Raw genomic sequence first — 21,179 nt, 5'->3', positions numbered from 1 at the left:
CAAAATGGAAGTTTTAGTGCTAACAACATATGTATGATCAAATAATATGAATTAACAACTTTCGAAGAGGAATAGCACAAAGAGTCAAGAACAAGTGTAGTCTTCAGGTGAAGCAGGGTTGGAGGGAGATGGATAATTGGACAGAGATGTGCAGATATAAATCATCATTTTAAAGCCATACATTCTGTCCTTATTTTTCTATAATATTTTGATTTGATATTATTTATAGCTAAGTAAGAAAACTTATGGCAATATGAAAGGTAGAGTTGTTTGGAGCAGAGGTTGTTCTCTGGAGTACAGGCTGAGGAGCCGGGAGATGTAACACTGGTGGGAGGAGGTAATTACAGTGGGGCGAGTTTACACAGGCAGTTTCCATTGTAAGTGTGGACATAGGAATTTATAATAAAAGAAGTTGACAGAAGAAGTGTGCAGATATGGGATTTTTTTTATATATAACTAGCCAATCTCCCGTGATGCTGCACACAGGGAGTCCAGATCAAGCGTAGCCTTCAGGTGAAGCAGAATTAGAGAATAGAGGTAATTGGACAAGGCGCAGATATAATTCTGTCCTAATTTTAAAGTCATACTTTCTATTCTTATTTTTATATTTCCATTATACCGTCCTATGTCCACGTTTATAATGGAAACTGGCTATGTAAACTTGTCACACTGTAATTATACCCTCCTGTCAATGGTGACACTACAGCACCTCCTCTGGGGGTAGGATGTAATTACAGCCTGACAAGGTTCACATCCTCATTCCCATCGTGCACCTCCTCTTTCTACTACCCTCTCACTCCTCCTTTGAACCATCCATTCAATCCCTGTAATTTCCCCTCCCCCTTGCTCCGCTGTCACTCACCCCATCCTTAACTTTCTATCCAATGCCCACATGGGTAAGTCACAAGAAGCCAGAGGCCCCCTCATCCTCAACGAGTTTCCCTTCCTACCCTCCTCCTCCTACCTCACTTCCACATATGTTTCTCTTAAAGAGGCTTTGTTTGCTTTCAAAAAAGGAGGCTTTTCTTAACATTCTGCACAATCTAGTGCCACAAAGGACCCCACTCTGGTCCTGAATTGTCCTGCAGCTTGCCAGCCCCATGTATCACTTGAACCCACTGAGATTATGGCACTAAGAGCCCAGTAAATTATCTTCTGCAGAATGCAAATTCGAGACTTCCTAAGCGAGTCTCCAGAATGGAGGTATGAAGTTCCTAAAGCTGTTTGAATGATGAAGTTCACATAGGAAGAAGACCTTGGTTCTGACAACGTCGAGACTCCTTACCTGTAGGAGTTGGATCATTTCTGAAGTAGGGAAAGACTGAGCAAATATTTCCCTGAAGTATCAAGGCAGGCTGGGTTAGGATTACAGATAGGGTTAGGGTTAGGGTTAGGGTTTTGATTAGGTTTAGGGTTTTGATTAGGTTTAGGGTTAGGATTACGGTTAGGGTTACCGTTAGTGTTACAGTTAGGGTTACGGTTGGAGTTAGAGTTAGGGTTACGGTTAGTGTTACGGTTAGGGTTACGGTTAGGGTTACGGTTAGGGTTACGGTTAGGGTTACGGTTAGGGTTACGGTTAGGGTTACAGTTAGGGTTACGGTTGGAGTTAGAGTTAGGGCTGCATTAGGGATGGGGCGAGAGTGGGGTTTCGGTGCACTGATACGTAATATGAGGGAAACCCCTGATAAGTATTACAGACACTCATGCCGGGATGAAAGGTTAGCTAGTTTAGGCAAAGAAATTTGCTCTGCTTGGAAAGCTAGTGGAATTTTCAGTGTGTCCTGTCTCAAAAGGAGAGGCGTCTAATGCTACTGTCATAGTGCCCAACATGGATACTAGTGGGCCTGCTGATACAGAACACCATCTTTACAAGTTTTAAATCCAGATTTAAATTGGCAAAGTTTATGTGTCCAGTATATAAGGCTAAGGTTGAGCGAGTCCTAAAGTGGCCGCCCGGCTCTGGCGTGTCTGGTTTCCAGAAGGTGGTCTGTGTCTCCGGCTTCCAAACAGCATTAACGTGTGGGATCCAACTGCTGTGGGTCAATCAATCTTGAAGTGGGACTGTCATAGGAACCAAGCCCGTAACATCAATGTACACTATTGCCCAACTGGAATTCTCCGTGCATTCCACGTCATGCAAGGGCAAACCAGACATCTAATAGATGTAGAAAGACTGAACCAAAAAGCATGGGAACCAGGGTGGTCTGAGGAGGGACAGCTGGTCCCCAACACTCACTGCTGTGAAGAGAAGAATGCAGCTTTAAGAGATCGGTCCCTTTGCTACAGCCACTGTACACAAGCTCGTGCTGTTGTGTGTGTTTCCTCCTTTTTTAATATCTGTGAATAGATCCAGTTAATTAATTTGGAATCTGAGGGCAGCTCCACTGTGGTGTGGCAATAACAGGATCTTCCAGAGTGCTCGGAGAGAAATAAAATGCAGTGGGTACCAGCGATCTAGGATTATGTGAGTCCCAAAGGGTACGAGGTCTCTCCAGAGACAGAAAACTACAGGGCTACAGCTTCTGATTCACAAGGGACATAAGTCACTGACAGCTGATGGTCACTTACAGCAAATGCTGTGAGACTGCTGAAAGAATAGTGTGAAAGTACACTACCTAAATGGCAATGAGCTGTGAAAGATGCCTGCCTGGTCACACCGGGTAGGAGAACAGGCTCAATATCCACCATGGTTGGGTTGCAGGAAGGCGAGCAGCAGCTGCTGAAGCTGTATAGTCGATGGAACCATTCCTCAATAGGACATGGATGTGTCTACGCTATGGTCAGGAGAATGGTAGTAATGCACACACATCTCTTGCCGTGCCATGCTGTACATATTGAGCTCCTGGTACCTGCGGAATGCCTAGCGAGGGCAAACCAGTCAGCAGTCCAGTGACCACAGTTGGGGGGAGGTAAGCAAGGTCTTTGTGGGTCTGAGGTGGCTCCAAGATGACGCCGCTGCCAATGGAGGCTCAGAACCTAATCAACTCTGTGCCAGACTTGGTAATCCTGGGCTAGGCAGGTCTGCAGGGCACTGCTGATCATAGCAAGTCTGGCTCATTAAAGGCATCTGCAGGGGTAGACCTGTTAACAAAGGCTGAGATCCTTTCCCTTCGGCTCCAGATAAACCTGGAAGCCAATGCCCTAATGGGTAAGGACATCTGGCCGGCCAAGTAGTGGGAAGCCCATCATTGCTTTGTGCTGGTAGGCTGCATGCTTAATCTCCAGCAATATCCCTTCGAGGTCCCTAAGCCAGCTGGTGCCTGAACTTAAGTAACTGTGAGCTGCCTGCCCACGTTCTCTGCTGGGTTATAATGAGTGGCATGAAAGAGGCCACGAAGGGAACATAAAGGGTAAGTGGGGGATTTAGAATATGGACTAGAGCAAATCACACACAATGCTTTTAACAGAGAGTTTTTTCAAATGACCATTTTCCATTCTTGGAGCAGTACATGAGAACAAGAATGAGGCATGTGATATCATTCTGGGTGTAGGAGGGAGACTCACATGGTGAGTAACAAAATACATTCTGATAGACTTACCTCGTGGCATTTGCTGACCTTAGCTCTGCTACCTACAGCGCACAGAGAAAAACTGCTCACTTGAGTGAAACACTGTTAAACGCTTATAATTAATCCGTGAACATCTCTTTGGATTCTTATCCCTGGGTTACATCCTCCAGTCGCTAGAACACTGACCCAATCACCACTGTTTGCTATGACTGCATGACAGTTGAATCCTGATAAACGCATAACTCACATTGTGTTTTAAGCGAAGATAATCAAATATTAGTAACGAGGTATTTGATATGGGGTCATATGGGGTTGTTCTCCTTGGAACAGAGACAGTTGTGAGGAGATTTGATAGAGGTATTCAAAATCATGATGGGTCTAGACAGAGTAGATAGAGAGAAACTGTTCCCATTGGCAGAAGAGTCAAGGACCAGAGGAAATAGATTTAAGGTGATTGGCAAAAGAACCAAAGGTGACATGAGGAGAAACTTTTTTACACAGCGAGTGGTTAAGATCTGGAATGCACTGCCCGGAGGGGGTGTTGGAGGCAGATTCAATCATGGCTTTCAAAAGGGAACTGGATAAATACTTGAAAGGAAAAAATTTGCAGGGCTACAGGGAAAGGGCGGGGGAGTGGGACTAGCTGGATTGCTCTTGCATAGAGCCGGCGCGGACTCGATGGGCCGAATGGCCTCCTTCCGTGTTGTAACCTTTCTATGATTCCTTTCCATGATAAGGTGTTGCACAGGAGGCTTGTTACAAAAATTCAAGCACATGGTAGGAGGAAATGTAGCCGTGTGGATAGAACGTTGTTTGACAGACAGGAAATAAAGGGTTAGGGTAAATGGACGTAGCTCGGATTGGAGAAGGGTTGGAAGTGGTTTACCCCGGGGGTCAGTGCTGCATCCACTTTGTGAGATGTCGAAATTTGCTGCTGATGCAAAAATAGTAGGCTTGGCAAACAGTGAAGAAGGACTGTAGACGTCAGGAAAACAGACAGGTTAGTGGAATGGGCCGACAGACAGAAATGCAATTTAACGTGGAGAAATGTGAGGTGATAAATTTTGGGAGGAAAAACAAGGAATGGGAGTATAATGGAAAGATGCTGAAGGGTGTGCATGAACAGAGAGACCTATTCAAATACATAATTCCCTAAAATTGCAAGTGCAGGTAGATAAAGCCATAAAAAGAGCCAAAAACATTTTGGGTTTTATAAATAGGGGCGTAAACTACAACAGCAGAGTAAAGATGAATTTGTACAAGGTAATTGTTAGGTCTGAGTTTGAGTAGTGTGTGCAGCTTTGGACACCCCATTACAGAAAGGACACTGAAGCCATAAAGAGTGTACAGTGTAAGTTCACCAGGGGATGCCAGGGATGGGAAACTATAGCAATGAGGAGAGACTTGAGGTACTGGGACTATTTCCACTGGAGCAGAGATGGCTAAGAGGAGATTTACACGAGGTTTATAAAATGTTGAAGGGTTTTGATAAAGTGAACGACTATTTTGCCTTTTTGGAGAGTCAGTGCCGAGCGGTCACCAATTTAAAATTATCATTCAAGAGTGAGGAGAGGGGTTCGGAAAAATGTTGTTCTATGGAGGATTGTTGGAGCATGGAATGTTTTGCCACAGGGAGAAGTTGGGATAGAGACCACTGCAACTTTATAATAAAATTTGATAAATATTTGAAGCAGAGGAAGATACAGGACTACGGGAAGGGAAGAGGGCAGTGGGATTAGTTTTGGATTGTTCTATCAAAGAACTGGCACAGAGACAATGGGCCAAATGGCCTCCTTCGGTGTTGTATGCATCTATGGTTCTAATGCATGTGATAAAATATTCTTCAGAGGCTTTGCCTATTAATCCGAAAACATGGATTTCCCTTCAGAGGTTCCACACAGCTGGGAGAATGAACTGCTGCAGTATACATACCGATTCCAGCTCCTGGTTTCTGGCACGGAATCTTTCTCTCTGACTTGAAATGATGGAGAGCAGAGAGTCCATCTGTCCCTGGGGAAGTTCAGAGGTTGGAGAAGGACTAGAGGCTGCAACACAGAAATGTATTTCGTGAGCATATCTGTAAACAGCACATTAGCTAAAAGGGCTGGCTCAGAATATATCAAATATCTGCATCACCAAATCCTTCACCATGGGTTAGGACTTCCACTCAGGTTGGACCTATTCTGGGAGGTTTCATCACATGACCTCCGGCCCCCACGCTCCCGCCACTGGTCACCCGGTACATCCATCCTCACAGCCCAGCGCCTTCCCAAGCCAATTGGAAAGTGAACAGACTCTTCGTTACTGATTGGATGATTCTTGACTGTCAGTCAAACGGCCTTTTTCCCATCTCCAATATTTTTTTATATAATAAACAAAAGCGTTCCAAGATAATGAAAAAGAATGCACAATTTTTTTTAATACCCCTTTGATTTTTTTCTATCGGGTTGCTTCCGAGAGACTCCAAGAGAGTCCTGGAGGATTGGCAACTCTACCCACAGGTGCAGAGAGCAGAAAATAAATCTAATTCAAGTAGCTTAGACTACTGATACTATCCTGGGTATATGTGGGTTCACTGTGTGGGAGGGAGGCGGTTTTGCCCGTCATCATGATTCAGGTTGAATTTGTTGGATTCTATTTTGAAGTGAATTATAAACATTCTACACACATTTTGCCAGAACATTCTACTCGTCAAGGCCATGTAACTACCCTCCAACTTTAGGGAGCTGTTAGCCTGCTATGTTGAAATGCCAGCACTCTACCTCCGTTTCTCTCTCCACCGCTCATTCCTTCTGATCATTTTTGTCAATCTTCTCCCTAATTCTCCCTGAAGCCTGGGTCAAAGAGGCGAGATTTAAGGAACGTCTTAAAGGAGGAGAGGGAGTTGAAGAGGCAGAAAGGTTTAAGGAGGGAATTCCAGAGTGTGCAGCCTCGGCACAAAGGCACGGCCGCTAATGGTGAGGCAAGTAAAGGGGGTGCACAAGATGTCAGAGTCAGAAGAAGAGAGAGAGTTAAGGGAGGGTTGTAGCGCTGGAGGAAGTTACAGAGATAGGGAGGGGCGAGGCCATGGACGGATTAAAACACAAGAATGAGAATTTTAAATTGGAGGTGGTGGGGAAGTGGGCCGACGTAGGCCAGCGAGGACAGGTGTGATGGGTGAGCGAGACCCGGTGCGGGATAGGAAACAGGCAGCAGGGTTTTAGATGAGCTGAAATTTATAAATGGTGGAGAATGGGAGGCTGGCCAGGGCAGCATTGGAATAATCGAAAAGTGACAAAGTTTTGGAAGAGCATTCAAGAGCAGATGGGCTGAGGTAGGGGCTGGTGTGGGTGATGTTATGGAGGTGGAAGCAGATGATCTTTGTGATGGAAATGATCTAGGGCAGAAGCTCAGTTTGGGGTCAAATTGGACACCGAAGCTGTGAATAGTTTGGTTCAGCCTGAGACAGTGGCTGGGGGAGGAAGGTGAAGTTGGGGTGTGTACAGTTTGTGGCCGGAGCCGAATATGATGGTTTTAGTCTGTTTAAGCTGAAGGAAATTGAGGCCTATCCAGGATTGGATCGTGCACAAGTACACAAGGCAGTGGAGGGGTCGAGAGTTTGGGGAATTCAGAACAAGGGGGCACAATCTTAAAATTAGAGCTAGGCCATTCAAGAGTGAAATTAGGATTCACTTTTTCAAATAAAGGATAGTGGAAATCTGGAATTCTCTTCCCCAAAAGGCTGTGGATGCTGGGTCAATTGCAATTTTCAAGACTGAGATCGACAGATCTTTTAGGTAAGGGTATCAAGGGACATGAATCAAAGATGGGTAAATGGCATTGAGGTATAGATCAGCCATGATCTAATAGAATTGCAGAATAGATTCGAGGGGCTGAATGGCCTCTCCTCTTCCTATGAAAGAGGTGGTGAAGAGGTGGATCTGGGTGTCATCAGTGTACAGGTAGAACATGACTCAATGTCTGCAAGTGATGTCGCAAGAGGCAGCTTGTAGATGAGTAAGAAGAGGAGGCCAAGGATAGATCCTTGGGAAACTCTTGAGGTGAAGGTGTTGGGGTTGGAAGAGAAGCCATTGGTAGAGATACTTTGGCTACAATTGGATAGGTAAGAATAGAAACTAGCGAGGGCAGTCCCACAGAGCTGCACAACGGAGGAGAGGCGTTACAGGAGCATGGTGCGGTCAACTGTGTCAAAGGAGGCAGAGAGGTCCAAGAGGAATCATGCACCATGATGGTAGCCGCAGAGGGTGACTTTGGTTAGGGCTGTTTAAGTGCTGTGGCAGGAGTAGTAATGTGATCGGAGACATTCATACAGGGTGTTGCGGGAATGATCAGCACGGAGCTGGGACTTTGGAGAAGAACGCAATGTTGGAAATAGGGGGTGACAATTTGCACGGACAGAAGGTTTAAGAGTGTTCTTTTTGGGGGGTGGGGGTGATGGTGGCAGTTTTGTAAGGGAAGAGGACAATGGCTAAGGAAAGGGGACTCCTTACAATGGCAGCTAGCATGAGGGCCAGGAAAGGAAGGTGGATAATCAGCAATTTGGTGGTCAGCAGTTTAGTGGGTCTCATGGACGAGAAGTGTTTGGAAAGACAAGGGGGAGTGACGGTATAGAAACTAGAGAGAGAAGGGAGTTTAGGGCTAAGGTGGAAGGGCCTGGGGGTGAGGTTTGGCTCCAATGGGATGAAAATCAGGTAGCAGCTACAACCGCCCAGGCAGTGATGGTGAAAATTACCCCTCATTATCTGTGACTGGAATAGAAAGACAGGAGCTTTCTTAATCCATTTCCTTTCCTTGCCCCAGTGCTCACAGACTTTGTTAATGCTTCCTTTTGCTCAGGAACTATTCCTCCCTCAAAACTTTCATCATCAACATCCTCCTTAAAAAAACGACCCTTGGCCCCTCAACCCCCTCCAACCACCATTCAATTTCTAACCTCCTCCTCTGCTCCAAGATCCTCAAGCACATTATTGCTGCCCAGCCCTGCGTCCACCTCTCCCTGTTGGAATTCCTAGTTTGGATTCTGACCTGCCTGCAACAGCGAGACCACCCAGGCTATGGTCACCAACAATATCCTCTGTGTCTGTCATTGCACAGCACTTATCTCACTTTGACCTCTCTGTGGCATTTGCCTTGATTACTAATGTCAACCTCCTCCATCGTCCACCTCTGAAGAATTGCCCTAATATGGTTCCAATCCTATCTGCATCTCCATCAATGGTTTCTCCTCCCACCGCTGTATGTTCATCTCTGGTCTATCCCAAGGCTTCCTACGTTTCTCATTTACATGTTGCCTCTTGGTGACATCATCCATAGGCAAGGAGTCAGTTTCACAATGTATGCTGATGACATCCACCTCTACCTCTCCATCACTTCCTTTCACTCCATATCTGCCTCTGTGTTGTCCGAATGCCTGCCCAATATCAAGCCATGGATGAGCTAGAATTCTTCCAGTTGAACACTGGGACAAGTAAAGCCATCTTACTTGGCTCCTGTCAAAACCTCTCTACTTTTGCCTCCAATTGCCCCCTCTACAGCTGTTCGGGCAAGTTGAACCTGGCAGTATATAACCTTGAGGTCCTGACTGACCTAGAACTGACCTTCAAACCCATATCCACTAAGACTGTTTATTTCCACCCCCAGAAGACTGCCTGCCTCCATCAATACCTTTCTCCCACTGCTGCCAAAATCCTTCTCCACATTGCCTGTCCCCAACCATACTTCACTCCCACGGCTGCTGAAACCCTTATCCACATTTTTATTACCTCTAGATTGGTTTCTCCAATGCCCTCCTCACCGGATTCCTGAACTCCACCGACCGCAAACCTCACTGCTCACATCCTGTCCCACTCAGCAACTTCCATTGGCTCCCTGTTCCCCAGTGCATCAAGTTCAAAATCCTGGTACTCATCTACAAATCTCTGGCTGAGCTCTCCTCACCTCACTTCACCATAATTCTGTGACCCCACCCACCTCTCCCGGCTCCCCCCCCCAGCCCTGCATCTTTGACATTCTCCCTGATCCTCTGTCTCTGGCCTTCTGCGCATCTCCTCCACCCTCCATCCCATTATTGGTGGCACAGCATTCAACCACATTGGCCCTAATCTCTGGAACTTCAACACTAAACCCCTCTGTCTCACTAAATCTCTTCCTCTCCCACCTTGAAAAAACTTCTTATAATCTATCTATTCAACCGCACTTTTTCCCAACTCTCCCACTATAGTTTGTTGTCAGTTCCTCTGGGATTAAAGGTGCTATCTAAATACAAATTAATGTTGTTCCTAAAATTACAATAGTTGAGAACTTTTAACAACCAGCAACAATTTATCACGGTCCTAAACTGACCACGATTTCTTGATCGACCTTACGCCCACCTTGGTTCACTGTCAGATCCTGGCACAAATAAATCCTTTTCTGAAAATGCTGGTTTTAGACACTAAAATATTTCACTGGTTGCTTTCTTACCAAAGAGGGCTGTAGCTTCTTTGATGGGTTCTGGAATCTTCTCCATGTTGCTCAGATCTGCTCCCTGATGTCAGTGAGAAATCAGAATTTACGGTAAGTTCAGGAGTAAGACACTGGTTAGGTCACAGTAGTAGTATTGTATACACCTCTGGGCACTCTATTATAGGAAGGGAATTGGAGGCATAGACAGGGTACAGCAAAGATTCAATAGAACGATACCAGGACTGGGAGGTTATAGTTATGATGAAATGCTCAAAAACTGGGTTTTCCCACTGGAACAGAGAAGGTTGGGGCGGGAGGTGGGGATAGGGGTTTTCAAAATTATAAAAGGTTTTTAAGAGAGTAAATAGTGGAAGATTGCTTCCACTGGTTGGTGAATCAGTAACAAGGGGGCACAGACACAGAATTATTAGAAGAATGAATGGGGAAAGTTTGAAGAAATGTTTTCACACAGAGGGTTATTAGAACAGGGACTGCTTTACCACAAGGGGCTGCTAAGGCAGAGACCATATCCCCCGATATAAACTTGGGGCGGGAATCAGGGACCGGAATAGTTGCCGAACTGCTCGCTCATGTGCGAGGCCCGGGATGTTTTAACATCTTCAGACACTGACTCCTGCCCGAAGTTGGAGGAAATCACTGCCCATGGGTGGGAGTCAAAATTCGTGGGGGTCAGGCTGCCACCGGAGGCCCACGGATGCGCTGCAATTAAGCCCCTGCTCCTCCGGGGCGGGCAGCCATCCTGAGCCTGAATTCAGACAAGTTAAAATATTGGGGGTTGAGACTCATTCCTGGAGTTTGATACCAGTTTTCTCACTGTGACCTGTACTACATTTTATATTTCTCTGAATGCTTTTTATGGCATCAAAATGTGTAAAAGCTTCCACAATTGCATTTCCTTAAACATGGCGTGCTTAATGTCCACAACTGAAGGTTTGATGGCTTCAAACTAATTTTCATAACATCAAGATAAAGGGGGATTTAAAGAACGAAGGTGGTGTATGCTCAGAGTGTATCTGTGGGCCCCTAACCGTAACACTGGATTGGTGCTGGGTTATGCCAGTTTTACATTCTGGCATGTGCAAATGAGGTCCGCAGGAAATTTTGGCGTAAGTTTCACAGCAAGATACGTGTAGATTTCGGCGCAAGTCGGATCGAGGAAATTCAGGGCCATGGTGTCATCGGTACCTCTGGTCGCTGACACGTGTGAACTACCTGCACAAATGGAAAAGGACTGTACCTCAGCGTCAGGGCGTTGAAGGGAGGACATTGACTGGATGGTGCTGAGGTCCTGTTCCAGCTTTGTGATCAGCTCCTTCTGTCCTCCCGTGGTCTTCACAGCCTCAGTGAACTGTATCTGCAACTCAGCACAGCGAGCTGTAGTGATACACCAGCAACAGAAGTCATTAGTACAAACAACACTGGAAATCTGAAATAAACATAACATTCTCAAAATGTATTAGCAGGTCAGTCAGCATCTGATAAAGAAAAGTAAGGAAGTTTCATGAGTTGATATGATCAGTGTAAGGAGAGATTCGAGAGTGGAAGAGAAACATTAAAAGAGCAAAGCAAGCGTAAGAAATGAAAACTTATGAGGAAATAAACATCGGGAAGAAAAAAGAGAATCATGCAAGAGTGTAGGGCCGCTGGCTACAGAAACAGGAGCTGAGATTAGACACGTGGGCGTAGCCGGAAAGTTAAAGGAGCTCTTTAGATCAATATGTATAGAAAAAAGAACAGTATGGGGCAGACGCAAAATGGATAATCCAAGAGAGATAGATTGATGATGGGAATAAGATCTAAGTAAATAAAGCACGTGGGCCAGATAGGATACATTCAGGGATTTATAAAGGACTCAGGGATGTGCCAGGCGCACCACTAGCAGAGACAGAAAAGGGGGTAATACCAGCAGAGCCACTAAGATGGAAAGAGGGCTGAAGAATAAAACATATGGTGATAGACTTAAAGATTTGGGACTACCTTTAGAAAGAAGACTAAGGGGACAACAATAAGATTCAGGGATGTAGATCCGTTAAGGGAAAAGATAGCAGATTGAGAGGACGAGTTTAAGGTGAGAAGAGGAAGATTCAGGTAGGAATCAACAATTTACTTTATTGACAGGTTGGATAGTTATTAGAACACATTGTAGAGACAATTAGCTTAAATCTCTTTAAGGTAAAACTCTCGAGGAGAAACACATCATCAGATACAACTCTTAGGACAGCAGGAAGGTGGTGTAGATGGACCCATGGTCTTTTCCAGCCTTGAGGTTTCTACATTGACCTTTCTTTCCCTTTAGATGCTGAATGATCTGCTGTGCATTTCTAGTATTTTCTTTATAACGGGAATCATTAAGCATGTCATCTCAACTATTAGATTAGTAATGAAATAGACACTGTATCCCTTTTAGTTGAGTAAGGGGAAAGATAATAATGAAAGATTGAAAACACTGTTGTATTTATGTTGGTTAAATAAGGTGCAAACTGTGACCAGAGAACCAGTGCACCATTTATACACCAACTACTGCAGCCAACAATCTGTGAGGAAGTGTCCACGTTTTAAACTTTCAGCTGTACCTTGCAACAGCATTCACAGCACAGCTTCTTTACTTGAAGCTTTTTCAAAGACCATTAACTACTCAAAAAGTTAAAGGCTGAGTCAATTTTAAAGTTTATTTCTTCAGTCATGCTGTGTTCTTTACCTCTGTCAGAAATTATTAATTATATATTAAAGTCTGGGCAGACCAAGGGGCACTGTTTTCTTTTATTGGAGATAATTAATTATTTATAACAGAATTCTCCACACTGAGATTGCTGCAATACTTAACAGATCAAATAATATGATTTTAAATCAATATATCTCTGAAACACAAAACTTTATACAACAGTTCTTTGTGATTTGCAGTCCCCTTCCTTTCGTTGGCTAGATTAAAACAACAAACTGATATTTCCATAGCTCAATTTTCTTCACTGATTCAATGTAAAGAATGAGGAAAATAGCATGAAATGATTGCTCAAACTTACTGTCTGTGAAATATTAAAACGTGCCAAAAATTGAAAGGACCCAAGAAACTAAATTTGGAAAAGATGGGGGGTCATTAAACTAATATTTCAGATTCTGGGTTATGAAAAGAAAAATCAATCTTACCTCAGTCAACAAAAAGGGATACAGTCACTTCCATGACTAATATAACAGTTATTTTTGTGTCTGAATCAACAATAATTTTCTATACAATTAAGTGTGTTATAAAATTCAGAGACTCCTTAAACATGGTGTACAGACTGGGTAGTAGGACACTAACAGCAGACGCTGCTGGAATACCCTTCCACGGTAAACATTATATATATATATATATTATATATATATATATATCTTTTCTTAATCACGAGAAGAGATTTTATCGTCAATATTTTTACTTGTCGTTTCTGCAGCGGATCACCTGAAACTACAATCCTGAAAGACAAGAGAGATATTACATTTTCGAAATAGGATTAAGGAGCTTTGGTCTACTTTGAGTATTAAAAGCTCCACTTCATGACTGGCAGCACAAACCTTTTTATTAATGACTTTAGTAATATAAGTGTATCAGAGCGTAGGTCTTTATATGCCACTCTTCTAAACGAGACCTAAACTAGCTAAATAAAATAAATATGAAAGTGCGAATGCAGACTGGAAACTGAAGGTAAAGCAGAGTGAGGCTTCTGTCAGTGGGCTCCAGGAGGTGTGCTGCTGGAAGCACCAACCACTTTTATAAGGTGCATCATTTCTTGCTTTTGTTTCACTGCAGAATAAAACAATCACAGAGTAAAACATCAAATACAAAAAGGTTGAAGTTACCCCACAATTTCACTACAAATATCATTCAAAGCTCAGAATAAAACAGTCACAGAGCAAAACATGAGATAAAGTAAAAGGGTTAAGCTTCCCCCCAAGTTAAATGCATCTGAAGTGAGTTCAACATCTTCTACCACATTGTTGGAGATGACTTACTGATGCAATGCAACTTATCGCATGGTGATGGGCACCAATTAGAACTGCTCTGAATTTGTTTCAAAAAGTGGGTCAAGGATGATTAATTAAGAGAAAACAGGACAGGACCCATTTAAATCTGCAGAATCAGGAGTCAAGTCTATCCCTTGATCTGCTTTACACTGTGATGGCATCAGAATGAGAACAATCAGCAACGCGAGAAAAACTAGTTCCAATGTGGCACCAATGCAACCAGCTAAAATCCATGCACAGAATTAGTGGCATTAAAATTTACATGCAACTTTTATGATGTTATTAGTTACCTGAACTGTGATATAAACAGAATAGACAAGGAGCTGTGGGACAGGGTCTTTATTCCAACCGTCTGGCGCCGATTAGAACACGCCTGTAATTCATCGCCAGTCAGTTATCCAATCAGCCCACTCGAGATATAAATCATATCCCCCAGCACCTCGACATATAAATGTACATATACAATATAAAGCCTAGCATGTTGGAAATCTAAGTGCTCCTGGCCCAAATATCAGTCAATCTATCACTGCTCCCTTTTAATTCTCTCCACTGAGCATCTAATGTTCTTTTAATCATCAATACACGCATCCAACATTCTGCTGGTTCATTACGGCCATTACTATTTCTCAATCTTTTAGAATTATTCACAATTTAATTAACATTTCAACAGCACAAATCACTGATTCTCTTTACTGAAAAACATCTACATCACAAAGCTTCTCATCATTAATACATGTGCCTGCAATTTTCTATATTGCTGGATTTCATCAGTAGGCAACTAAGTGCCACGAGGTTTCATTACTCACTCTAATCACAGTAATACCCAAATTCCACATTCAGCTGTTATTAGATATAAGCAGGGGATCAATGGTTCAATCATCACTGCGGTAATGGGAACACAATGTTATATTTCTACAGTATACACTTCAAGCTGCCTGTTAGCTGTGCATTGGGCAGGTCAAGATACAAAACAATTGTTTTCAAATATTAACCGGGACAAGGGCAAGCAGCCGATGGAGGAAAACACAGGACTGAGCAGAATGTCGCACACGAATCCAATAATCTCCTGGATCATCAATCCTCAGCCTGCTATGTTTGGATTTGAACAGAGTATTAGGGCTAAATAGCAAATACAATAAGACAAGGTTTTCATTTGAGAGAAAATATTAGTTGTGCTCCTCTGAATGAGGTCACCACTGCTTTGTTAGAGGAAAGACAGTTGGTTGCCCTTAATGCTTCATAAAGTTATTGTTATTGATGTTATGTCACTGCAATATGTTTATGGTCATGCTGTCAATGAAAGGATGCGGCATGATAAATGATATAGTGCATTGTGCACTAATTCTACTTAGAGTTAAGAGATTCACCAGGGAGTTAAAATAAACTAAGGGGATATAGTGAGTTTATCGCTCGGTGGATGTTTAATATATGATGTGTGGTAGGTTTCCCAACTCTAGTTATTCCCAAAAAAGACAATTTATTATAAAGAACAACAAAGTCTGCTGGTAAGCACAAAGCAGTAAATCACCTCCTAGCTTAGGCGACTTTGATAAACTGCTCTTATGAAGTATGACGTCCTCAGAACGATTTAACAAAATTATTGCCACGTCACTCACTGAGCCATCGTCCTATACTTATCATCCCTTGCTCAGCAGAACCTCCATTTCATTTGGTTCAATTTCAGTTCTGGGGCAGGAGGGACCTGTACAAGGTGAACGGGTTGCAACTGAACAGGCTGGGGCCAACGTCCTCACGGGGAGATTAACTAGTGCTGTGGGGGTGGGTTTAAACTAATTTAGCAGGGAGAGGGGAGTTAGGATGAAGCATCAGAGAGGAGAAACAAGGTGCATACAGGGCTGGGAGAGACAAACAGCATAATAATAGAGTAATCCAGAAGGAGGAGGGATCAGACAGGGGGGCAATGGTAAGCAGATTTAATAGAGGTGTTCAGGGGTTTTGATAGAGTAAATAGGGAGAAACTGTTTCCAGTGGCAGGAGGGTTGGTAACCAGAGGACATGGATTTAAGGTAATTGGCAAAAGAACCAGAGGGGAGATGAGGAGAATTTTTTTACACAGCGAGTTATTATGATCTGGAATTCACTGCCTGAAAGGGCGGTGGTAGCAGATTCAATGGTAACTTTCAAAAGGGAACTGGATAAATACTTGAAAATGAAACATTTGCAGCGCTATGGGGAAAGAGCAAGGGCGGGGTGGGGCTAATTGGATAGTTCTTTCAAAGAGCCGGGAAAGGCACAATGGGTGCTAGATGATTCTAACTGCACTTTCATAAAAAGAAAATGAGGCTTAGTCAGAATGTAAAGAACATAAGAAATAGGAGCAGGAGTAGGCCAGATGGCCCCTCAAGCCTGCTCCGTCATTCAATCAGATCATGGCTGATCTTTGGCCTCAACTCCACTTTCCCGGCCGATCCCCATATCTCTTGATTCCCCTAGTGTCCAAGAATCTATCGATCTTAGTCTTGAATATACTTAATGACTCAGCATCCACAGCCCTCTGGGGTAGAGAATTTCAAAGATTCACAGCCCTCTCAGTGAAGAAATTCCACCTTATCTCAGCCTTAAATGGCTGACCCCTTGTCCTGAGACTATGCCTCCTAGTTCTAGACTCACCAGCCAGGGGAAATAACCTCTCATCAACTACCCTGTCAAGCCCCCTCTTAGAATCTTATATGTTTCAATGAGATCTTCTCTCATTCTTCTAACTCCAGAGAGTGTAGGCCCATTCTATTTAATTTCTCCTCATAGGATAACCCTCTCATCCAAGGAATCAATCTTGTGAAACTTCATTGCACCGCCTCTAAGGCAAGTACATCCTTCCTTAGATAAGGAGACCAAAACTGTATGCAGTACTCCAGCTGTGGTCTCACCAAAGCCCTGTACAATTGTAGCAAGACTTCCTTACTCTTGTCCTCAACCCCTTGCAATAAAGGCCAACATGCCACTTGCCTTCCTAATTGCTTGCTGTACCTCCATGTTTACTTTCTGTGTTTCTTGTACGAGGACACCCAGATCTCTCTGAACACCAACATTTAATAGTTTCTCACCATATAAAAAATATTCTGTTTTTCTATTCTTCCTACCAAAGTGAATAACCTCATATTTCCCCACATTATACTCCAACTGCCACCTTCTTGCCCACTCACTTAACCTGTCTATATCCCTTTGCAGTCTCTTTGTGTCCTCCTCACAGCTTACATTCCCACCTAGCTTTGTATCATCAGCAAACTTGGATACATTACACTCAGTCCCTTCATCTAAGTCACTAGAGAAACTAAAGAAACAAATAATGCCAGCAAGACCAGCTGTAATTTGGATCTGTGTTGTTAGATCTATTACTTGGTTATTCAGGTGTATGGAACACTTCCACTTGGTTTATCACCGAGCGATCGGAATGACCTACAGATTCATCTCAATAAACTTCACTCTCAAACAAGATGAGGGAGTTTTTCCAACTTGCTTCAGGTTACTAAGTAACTTTGCAACAGTGACTGAAATTTTCTGTCCCTGTTGCACTTTCCTTGCACTCACGGTACCAAAACAGTTGCTGCAATATCAAACTGATATTTTGCGCCTGTTAGCAGACTCTCCGCCAATGTACAGGAGACAGAGCAAAACAAGTACAAAGAGATGTAAGTAATGTCCTGGGCTCTGCGCTCTGTTACTGTTTACGGATGACTATGGCTTCCCTACATGGTTTTGACAATGTCCTGCTATGAAAGTGTTTGAAGCACCTCACACAGAAAGTGGACCAAACTCAGGGCTAATGTTACACTGTGGTTTTCCCCTGGTTCAGGTTATGTGTGCTTACACTGAATTCACATGTAAACCTCAACAGTCATCACTCTTTCCCGAAGGCCTGACACCAACGTTGGAAACTTTGGAATGGCTACTACACAAATTACCTTTCTGTCACCCAGACACTTAATGGGCAGAAGTTAACTCTCAAACTTTAAATGCCCAGGAAGGAGGTGGAGTTTGAATTCTTGCCTAATTTCTTTGGCATGTACTACTGCGTGTGACTAGACAAACACTAGGTGATTTTTCTGAGGTGCCACTAAAGAAACGACGTGTTAGGTAATATACAAAACCATGCAACTCTGATCTCTGAACCATCATTAACAGAGGTACAATTAACAGTGAGATCAGTCACTGGGCTGTTGAAGGTTGGGAAGTCTGTTCTAGTGAAGGGCCAGTTACAGAATAATGGAACAATGTTGCCCTGAGACAATCAATTTCAATTCACCAAATAAAAATGTGCTCTTAAAGATTAATGGAATGGTCTCTTGAACAATTAAGATACCATTAACAATGTGAATCTTACGGTGATTACAGTCCAAGGATGTGCTGTTTTATGCTGTGTAATGTACAGTATCAGGGCCACTGATTTGTGGCAATTGAAGGAGTGAAACTGCATTTCCATTGTGGGAATGTTAGTGGTATTGTCAGGTTCAAATTATGTCATTTGGTCAACATTTTCATAGAAATTTAAAGTATTGGCCTTTATTATTCAGCTGGGCACTCAGCTTTATGTCTTAACTTTTCTGAAATCCAGGGTTCACAGTACTCCAGGTTGCTGACAGATGTACTGGAGTACTGGTAAGTGGATGGGAGCAGATGATTTGGTTCAGTGATGTTGGGAGGGTGGTTCATAGGTCTGGGAGTAGTGGAAGGGGAGCAGGTGATGGGTGTGAGAAGAGCAGGGCGTGTTGAGTAATGGGGAGTTGTGAATTTCAGAGCAGTCAGAGGAGAGGTTCCTGGGTCTGTAAATAATGGGAGTGGTATGAGGCGGTGTTGGAGTACAGCATTGGTCGTCCCGGGCCAAGGGGGTACTGAGGAGAGATTGCAGGGTGTTACGAGTATCGAGAGGGGTATAACTGGAAGGAATGTCTTTGGAGTGGGAACTGTGGGAGGGTGATTTCAGAGTCTGGGAGCAATGGGATATGTGTAGGGAGAGTCTGGGAACGATGGGAATATGTGTAGGGAGAGTCTGGGAGTGATGGGGATATGTGTAGGGAGAGTCTGGGAACGATGGGAATATGTGTAGGGAGAGTCTGGGAATGATGGGAATATGTGTGGGGTGAGTCTGGGAGCAATGGGAGAACACAGATATGCTAATAATTTAGCACTATTTAAGCATCACCATATGATGCCATAAGGACCAATGTGGAAGAACCTAATCTCAGAATAGTACAGATCCCCTTTTAAGATTGGGATCAATGCTCTTAGTGGGAATAATCTAATGGGGAGGAGGAGCTAAGCATTGGATTGGTGACCTACATGAACTTGAACCTCTGTCGCGTACAACAAAAAATGTTCTATTCTCTAGTGCTGCCCTTTCTTACTCTGACGAGCAGACATGAACGTCAATGTAGTAACACATTACGCACCATGAAGTGATGGAATAGACTCAAACATGGTAAGTTCTTAATATCAGGCGGGTCATCTGGGGAGGCAAGGCAGAACGTAAGTGTCTTGTGCCTCACCAGTAAGATCTGAAGAGCAACAATGTGGGTATTTATAAGCAAGGCATCTGGCCATCTTCCTCACTGGGAAACCTAACCAGTTTGAGGGATAGAAACAATGAACAACAAAAAGAGACTCTACAGTATGGCTTAAGCAGCATACTGATAATGCAGGATATGTGCACTGATAACCAATACCGTAAACTGATAGTTCCAGCATTCCACTCACTGTTCATAGTATACAAACATTCGCTAATAGGAAAATCAACATAATGTCTATTTTCGCTACATTACTAACTTCAAAAGTACTTGGCTGTCCTGATGTTGTGAAAGGTGTTACATGAATGCAAGTTCTTCCTACTTCTTGTTGCCTGTTAGCAAATGGGTTTGAAAGGAGCAGTGCTGCTGTATCACTAATGTACTGTGGGTAGGAAGGCAGCTGTTTAAGTGCCATTGGGAACTTTCTGTATGCAGTTGCTAATTAAAACTAGAATGTCAGTAAAGCTCACAAACCCCCGAACTGGGTGAAGTCTATTACATGAGAACTTATGAGAAGGGATACATTATTGAATGAGTGGCTGGTTTAATACTATTTTCTATCCTTAGCAAAAGTAGGTCGCCACATAAGTGCTTGCCACACTGTGTGGGTCTTAATGCAATGTGCAACATCGGATTCTAATACAAATATTAAAACTCTCCTACCTATCAATGGCTGTACAGTAGGTTGTGCGCTGGAATAGGGGACCTCACATTGACTAATGCATGAGGTACATTCATTCTTGGTCTTCCAATATGATCAATGTGGGATACGGGGTATCAACATTGTGAGAGAAAAATGAATGTGTATAAAGGATACACCTACAGTAGTGCTGTAACCTCATTTTCTGGGGATCGCACTGTGGAAAGGAGGAGAGATTTGAAACTTGGTATCAAACAGGTCAACAACACTCAAGAACATATTCAGACAGAGCTCAGGAATAATTGAATGCCACACTTATAAATAAATGGAACCATCAGAAGTGAAACTAAGAGAGTATAGTTTGAAATCTCATTTGGTCACAGTGTCATTGACTGCAATATTTTTGCTTTGAAGTGAATACACTTGAAGTCGGTGGTTTGATCATTTTACAGGAGTTTCGCTGGGACTTGAATTTTTAATCCGAGGTACTTCTAGTTCAGGGCAGACCTGGATTTGGAGCACTAATAAATAACAGCGGAAAACTGCACAATCCACCCTCCACACACAAGTGAAGGACAGAAGGAGGACGTGTAAATCAGACTGGACAAATCTACAAATGCCACTACATATAATAAATTCTGCTGGTAAATTATAGGCTTCGTTGTGCTGATAATGTTTATGGAACAAATGACTGCATGCTTAGAAATAGGATTCAAAATGTGTATTATATACTGTAAAATCCAGTGTGTAAGCCACATCTTCCAGCAGGTTTTGCTTTGACCAACACCTCAAGGTACTTTTAAATTAAAAAGAGGAGGGATTCATACACTGGATTTTATGTAGATACAGGAATGATGATTTGGGATTCAGTTTTACTCAGCCTCAAACAGGAATAAGGCAGATTCTCAACCCATCATGGTTTTGAGAAAGCTTTTGAAGGTGGGATGAGAAGTAGCAAGGTGGGAAATTTAGGGAGACAGTTTCAAAGATTAGGGCCAGTGCAGCTGATTTAGACTGAAGAACAAAATTGATTCCAATTTAACA

The 21,179-nt window shown here is 43.2% G+C and overlaps 1 protein-coding gene across 1 annotated transcript in view; it reads right to left on the bottom strand.

Annotated features, from left to right (window-relative positions):
• LOC137344772 (protein CASP-like) overlaps positions 1–21,179 on the bottom strand; it is a 501,289-nt gene that overhangs the window by 33,870 nt on the left and 446,240 nt on the right. Inside the window, exons 15-17 of the mRNA XM_068007906.1 lie at positions 11,212–11,348; positions 9,972–10,035; positions 5,442–5,554 (exon numbers count right to left, since the gene is read on the bottom strand). Coding sequence (XP_067864007.1) covers positions 5,442–5,554; positions 9,972–10,035; positions 11,212–11,348 — 314 coding nt within the window. The remainder of the gene's footprint in view (positions 1–5,441; positions 5,555–9,971; positions 10,036–11,211; positions 11,349–21,179) is intronic.

Source organism: Heptranchias perlo, chromosome 28 (assembly GCF_035084215.1).
Source record: "Heptranchias perlo isolate sHepPer1 chromosome 28, sHepPer1.hap1, whole genome shotgun sequence".
NCBI lineage: Eukaryota > Metazoa > Chordata > Chondrichthyes > Hexanchiformes > Hexanchidae > Heptranchias > Heptranchias perlo.
The sequence above is the reverse complement of the archived record's forward strand: the minus strand, read 5'-3'. Positions and strand labels throughout refer to the sequence as shown.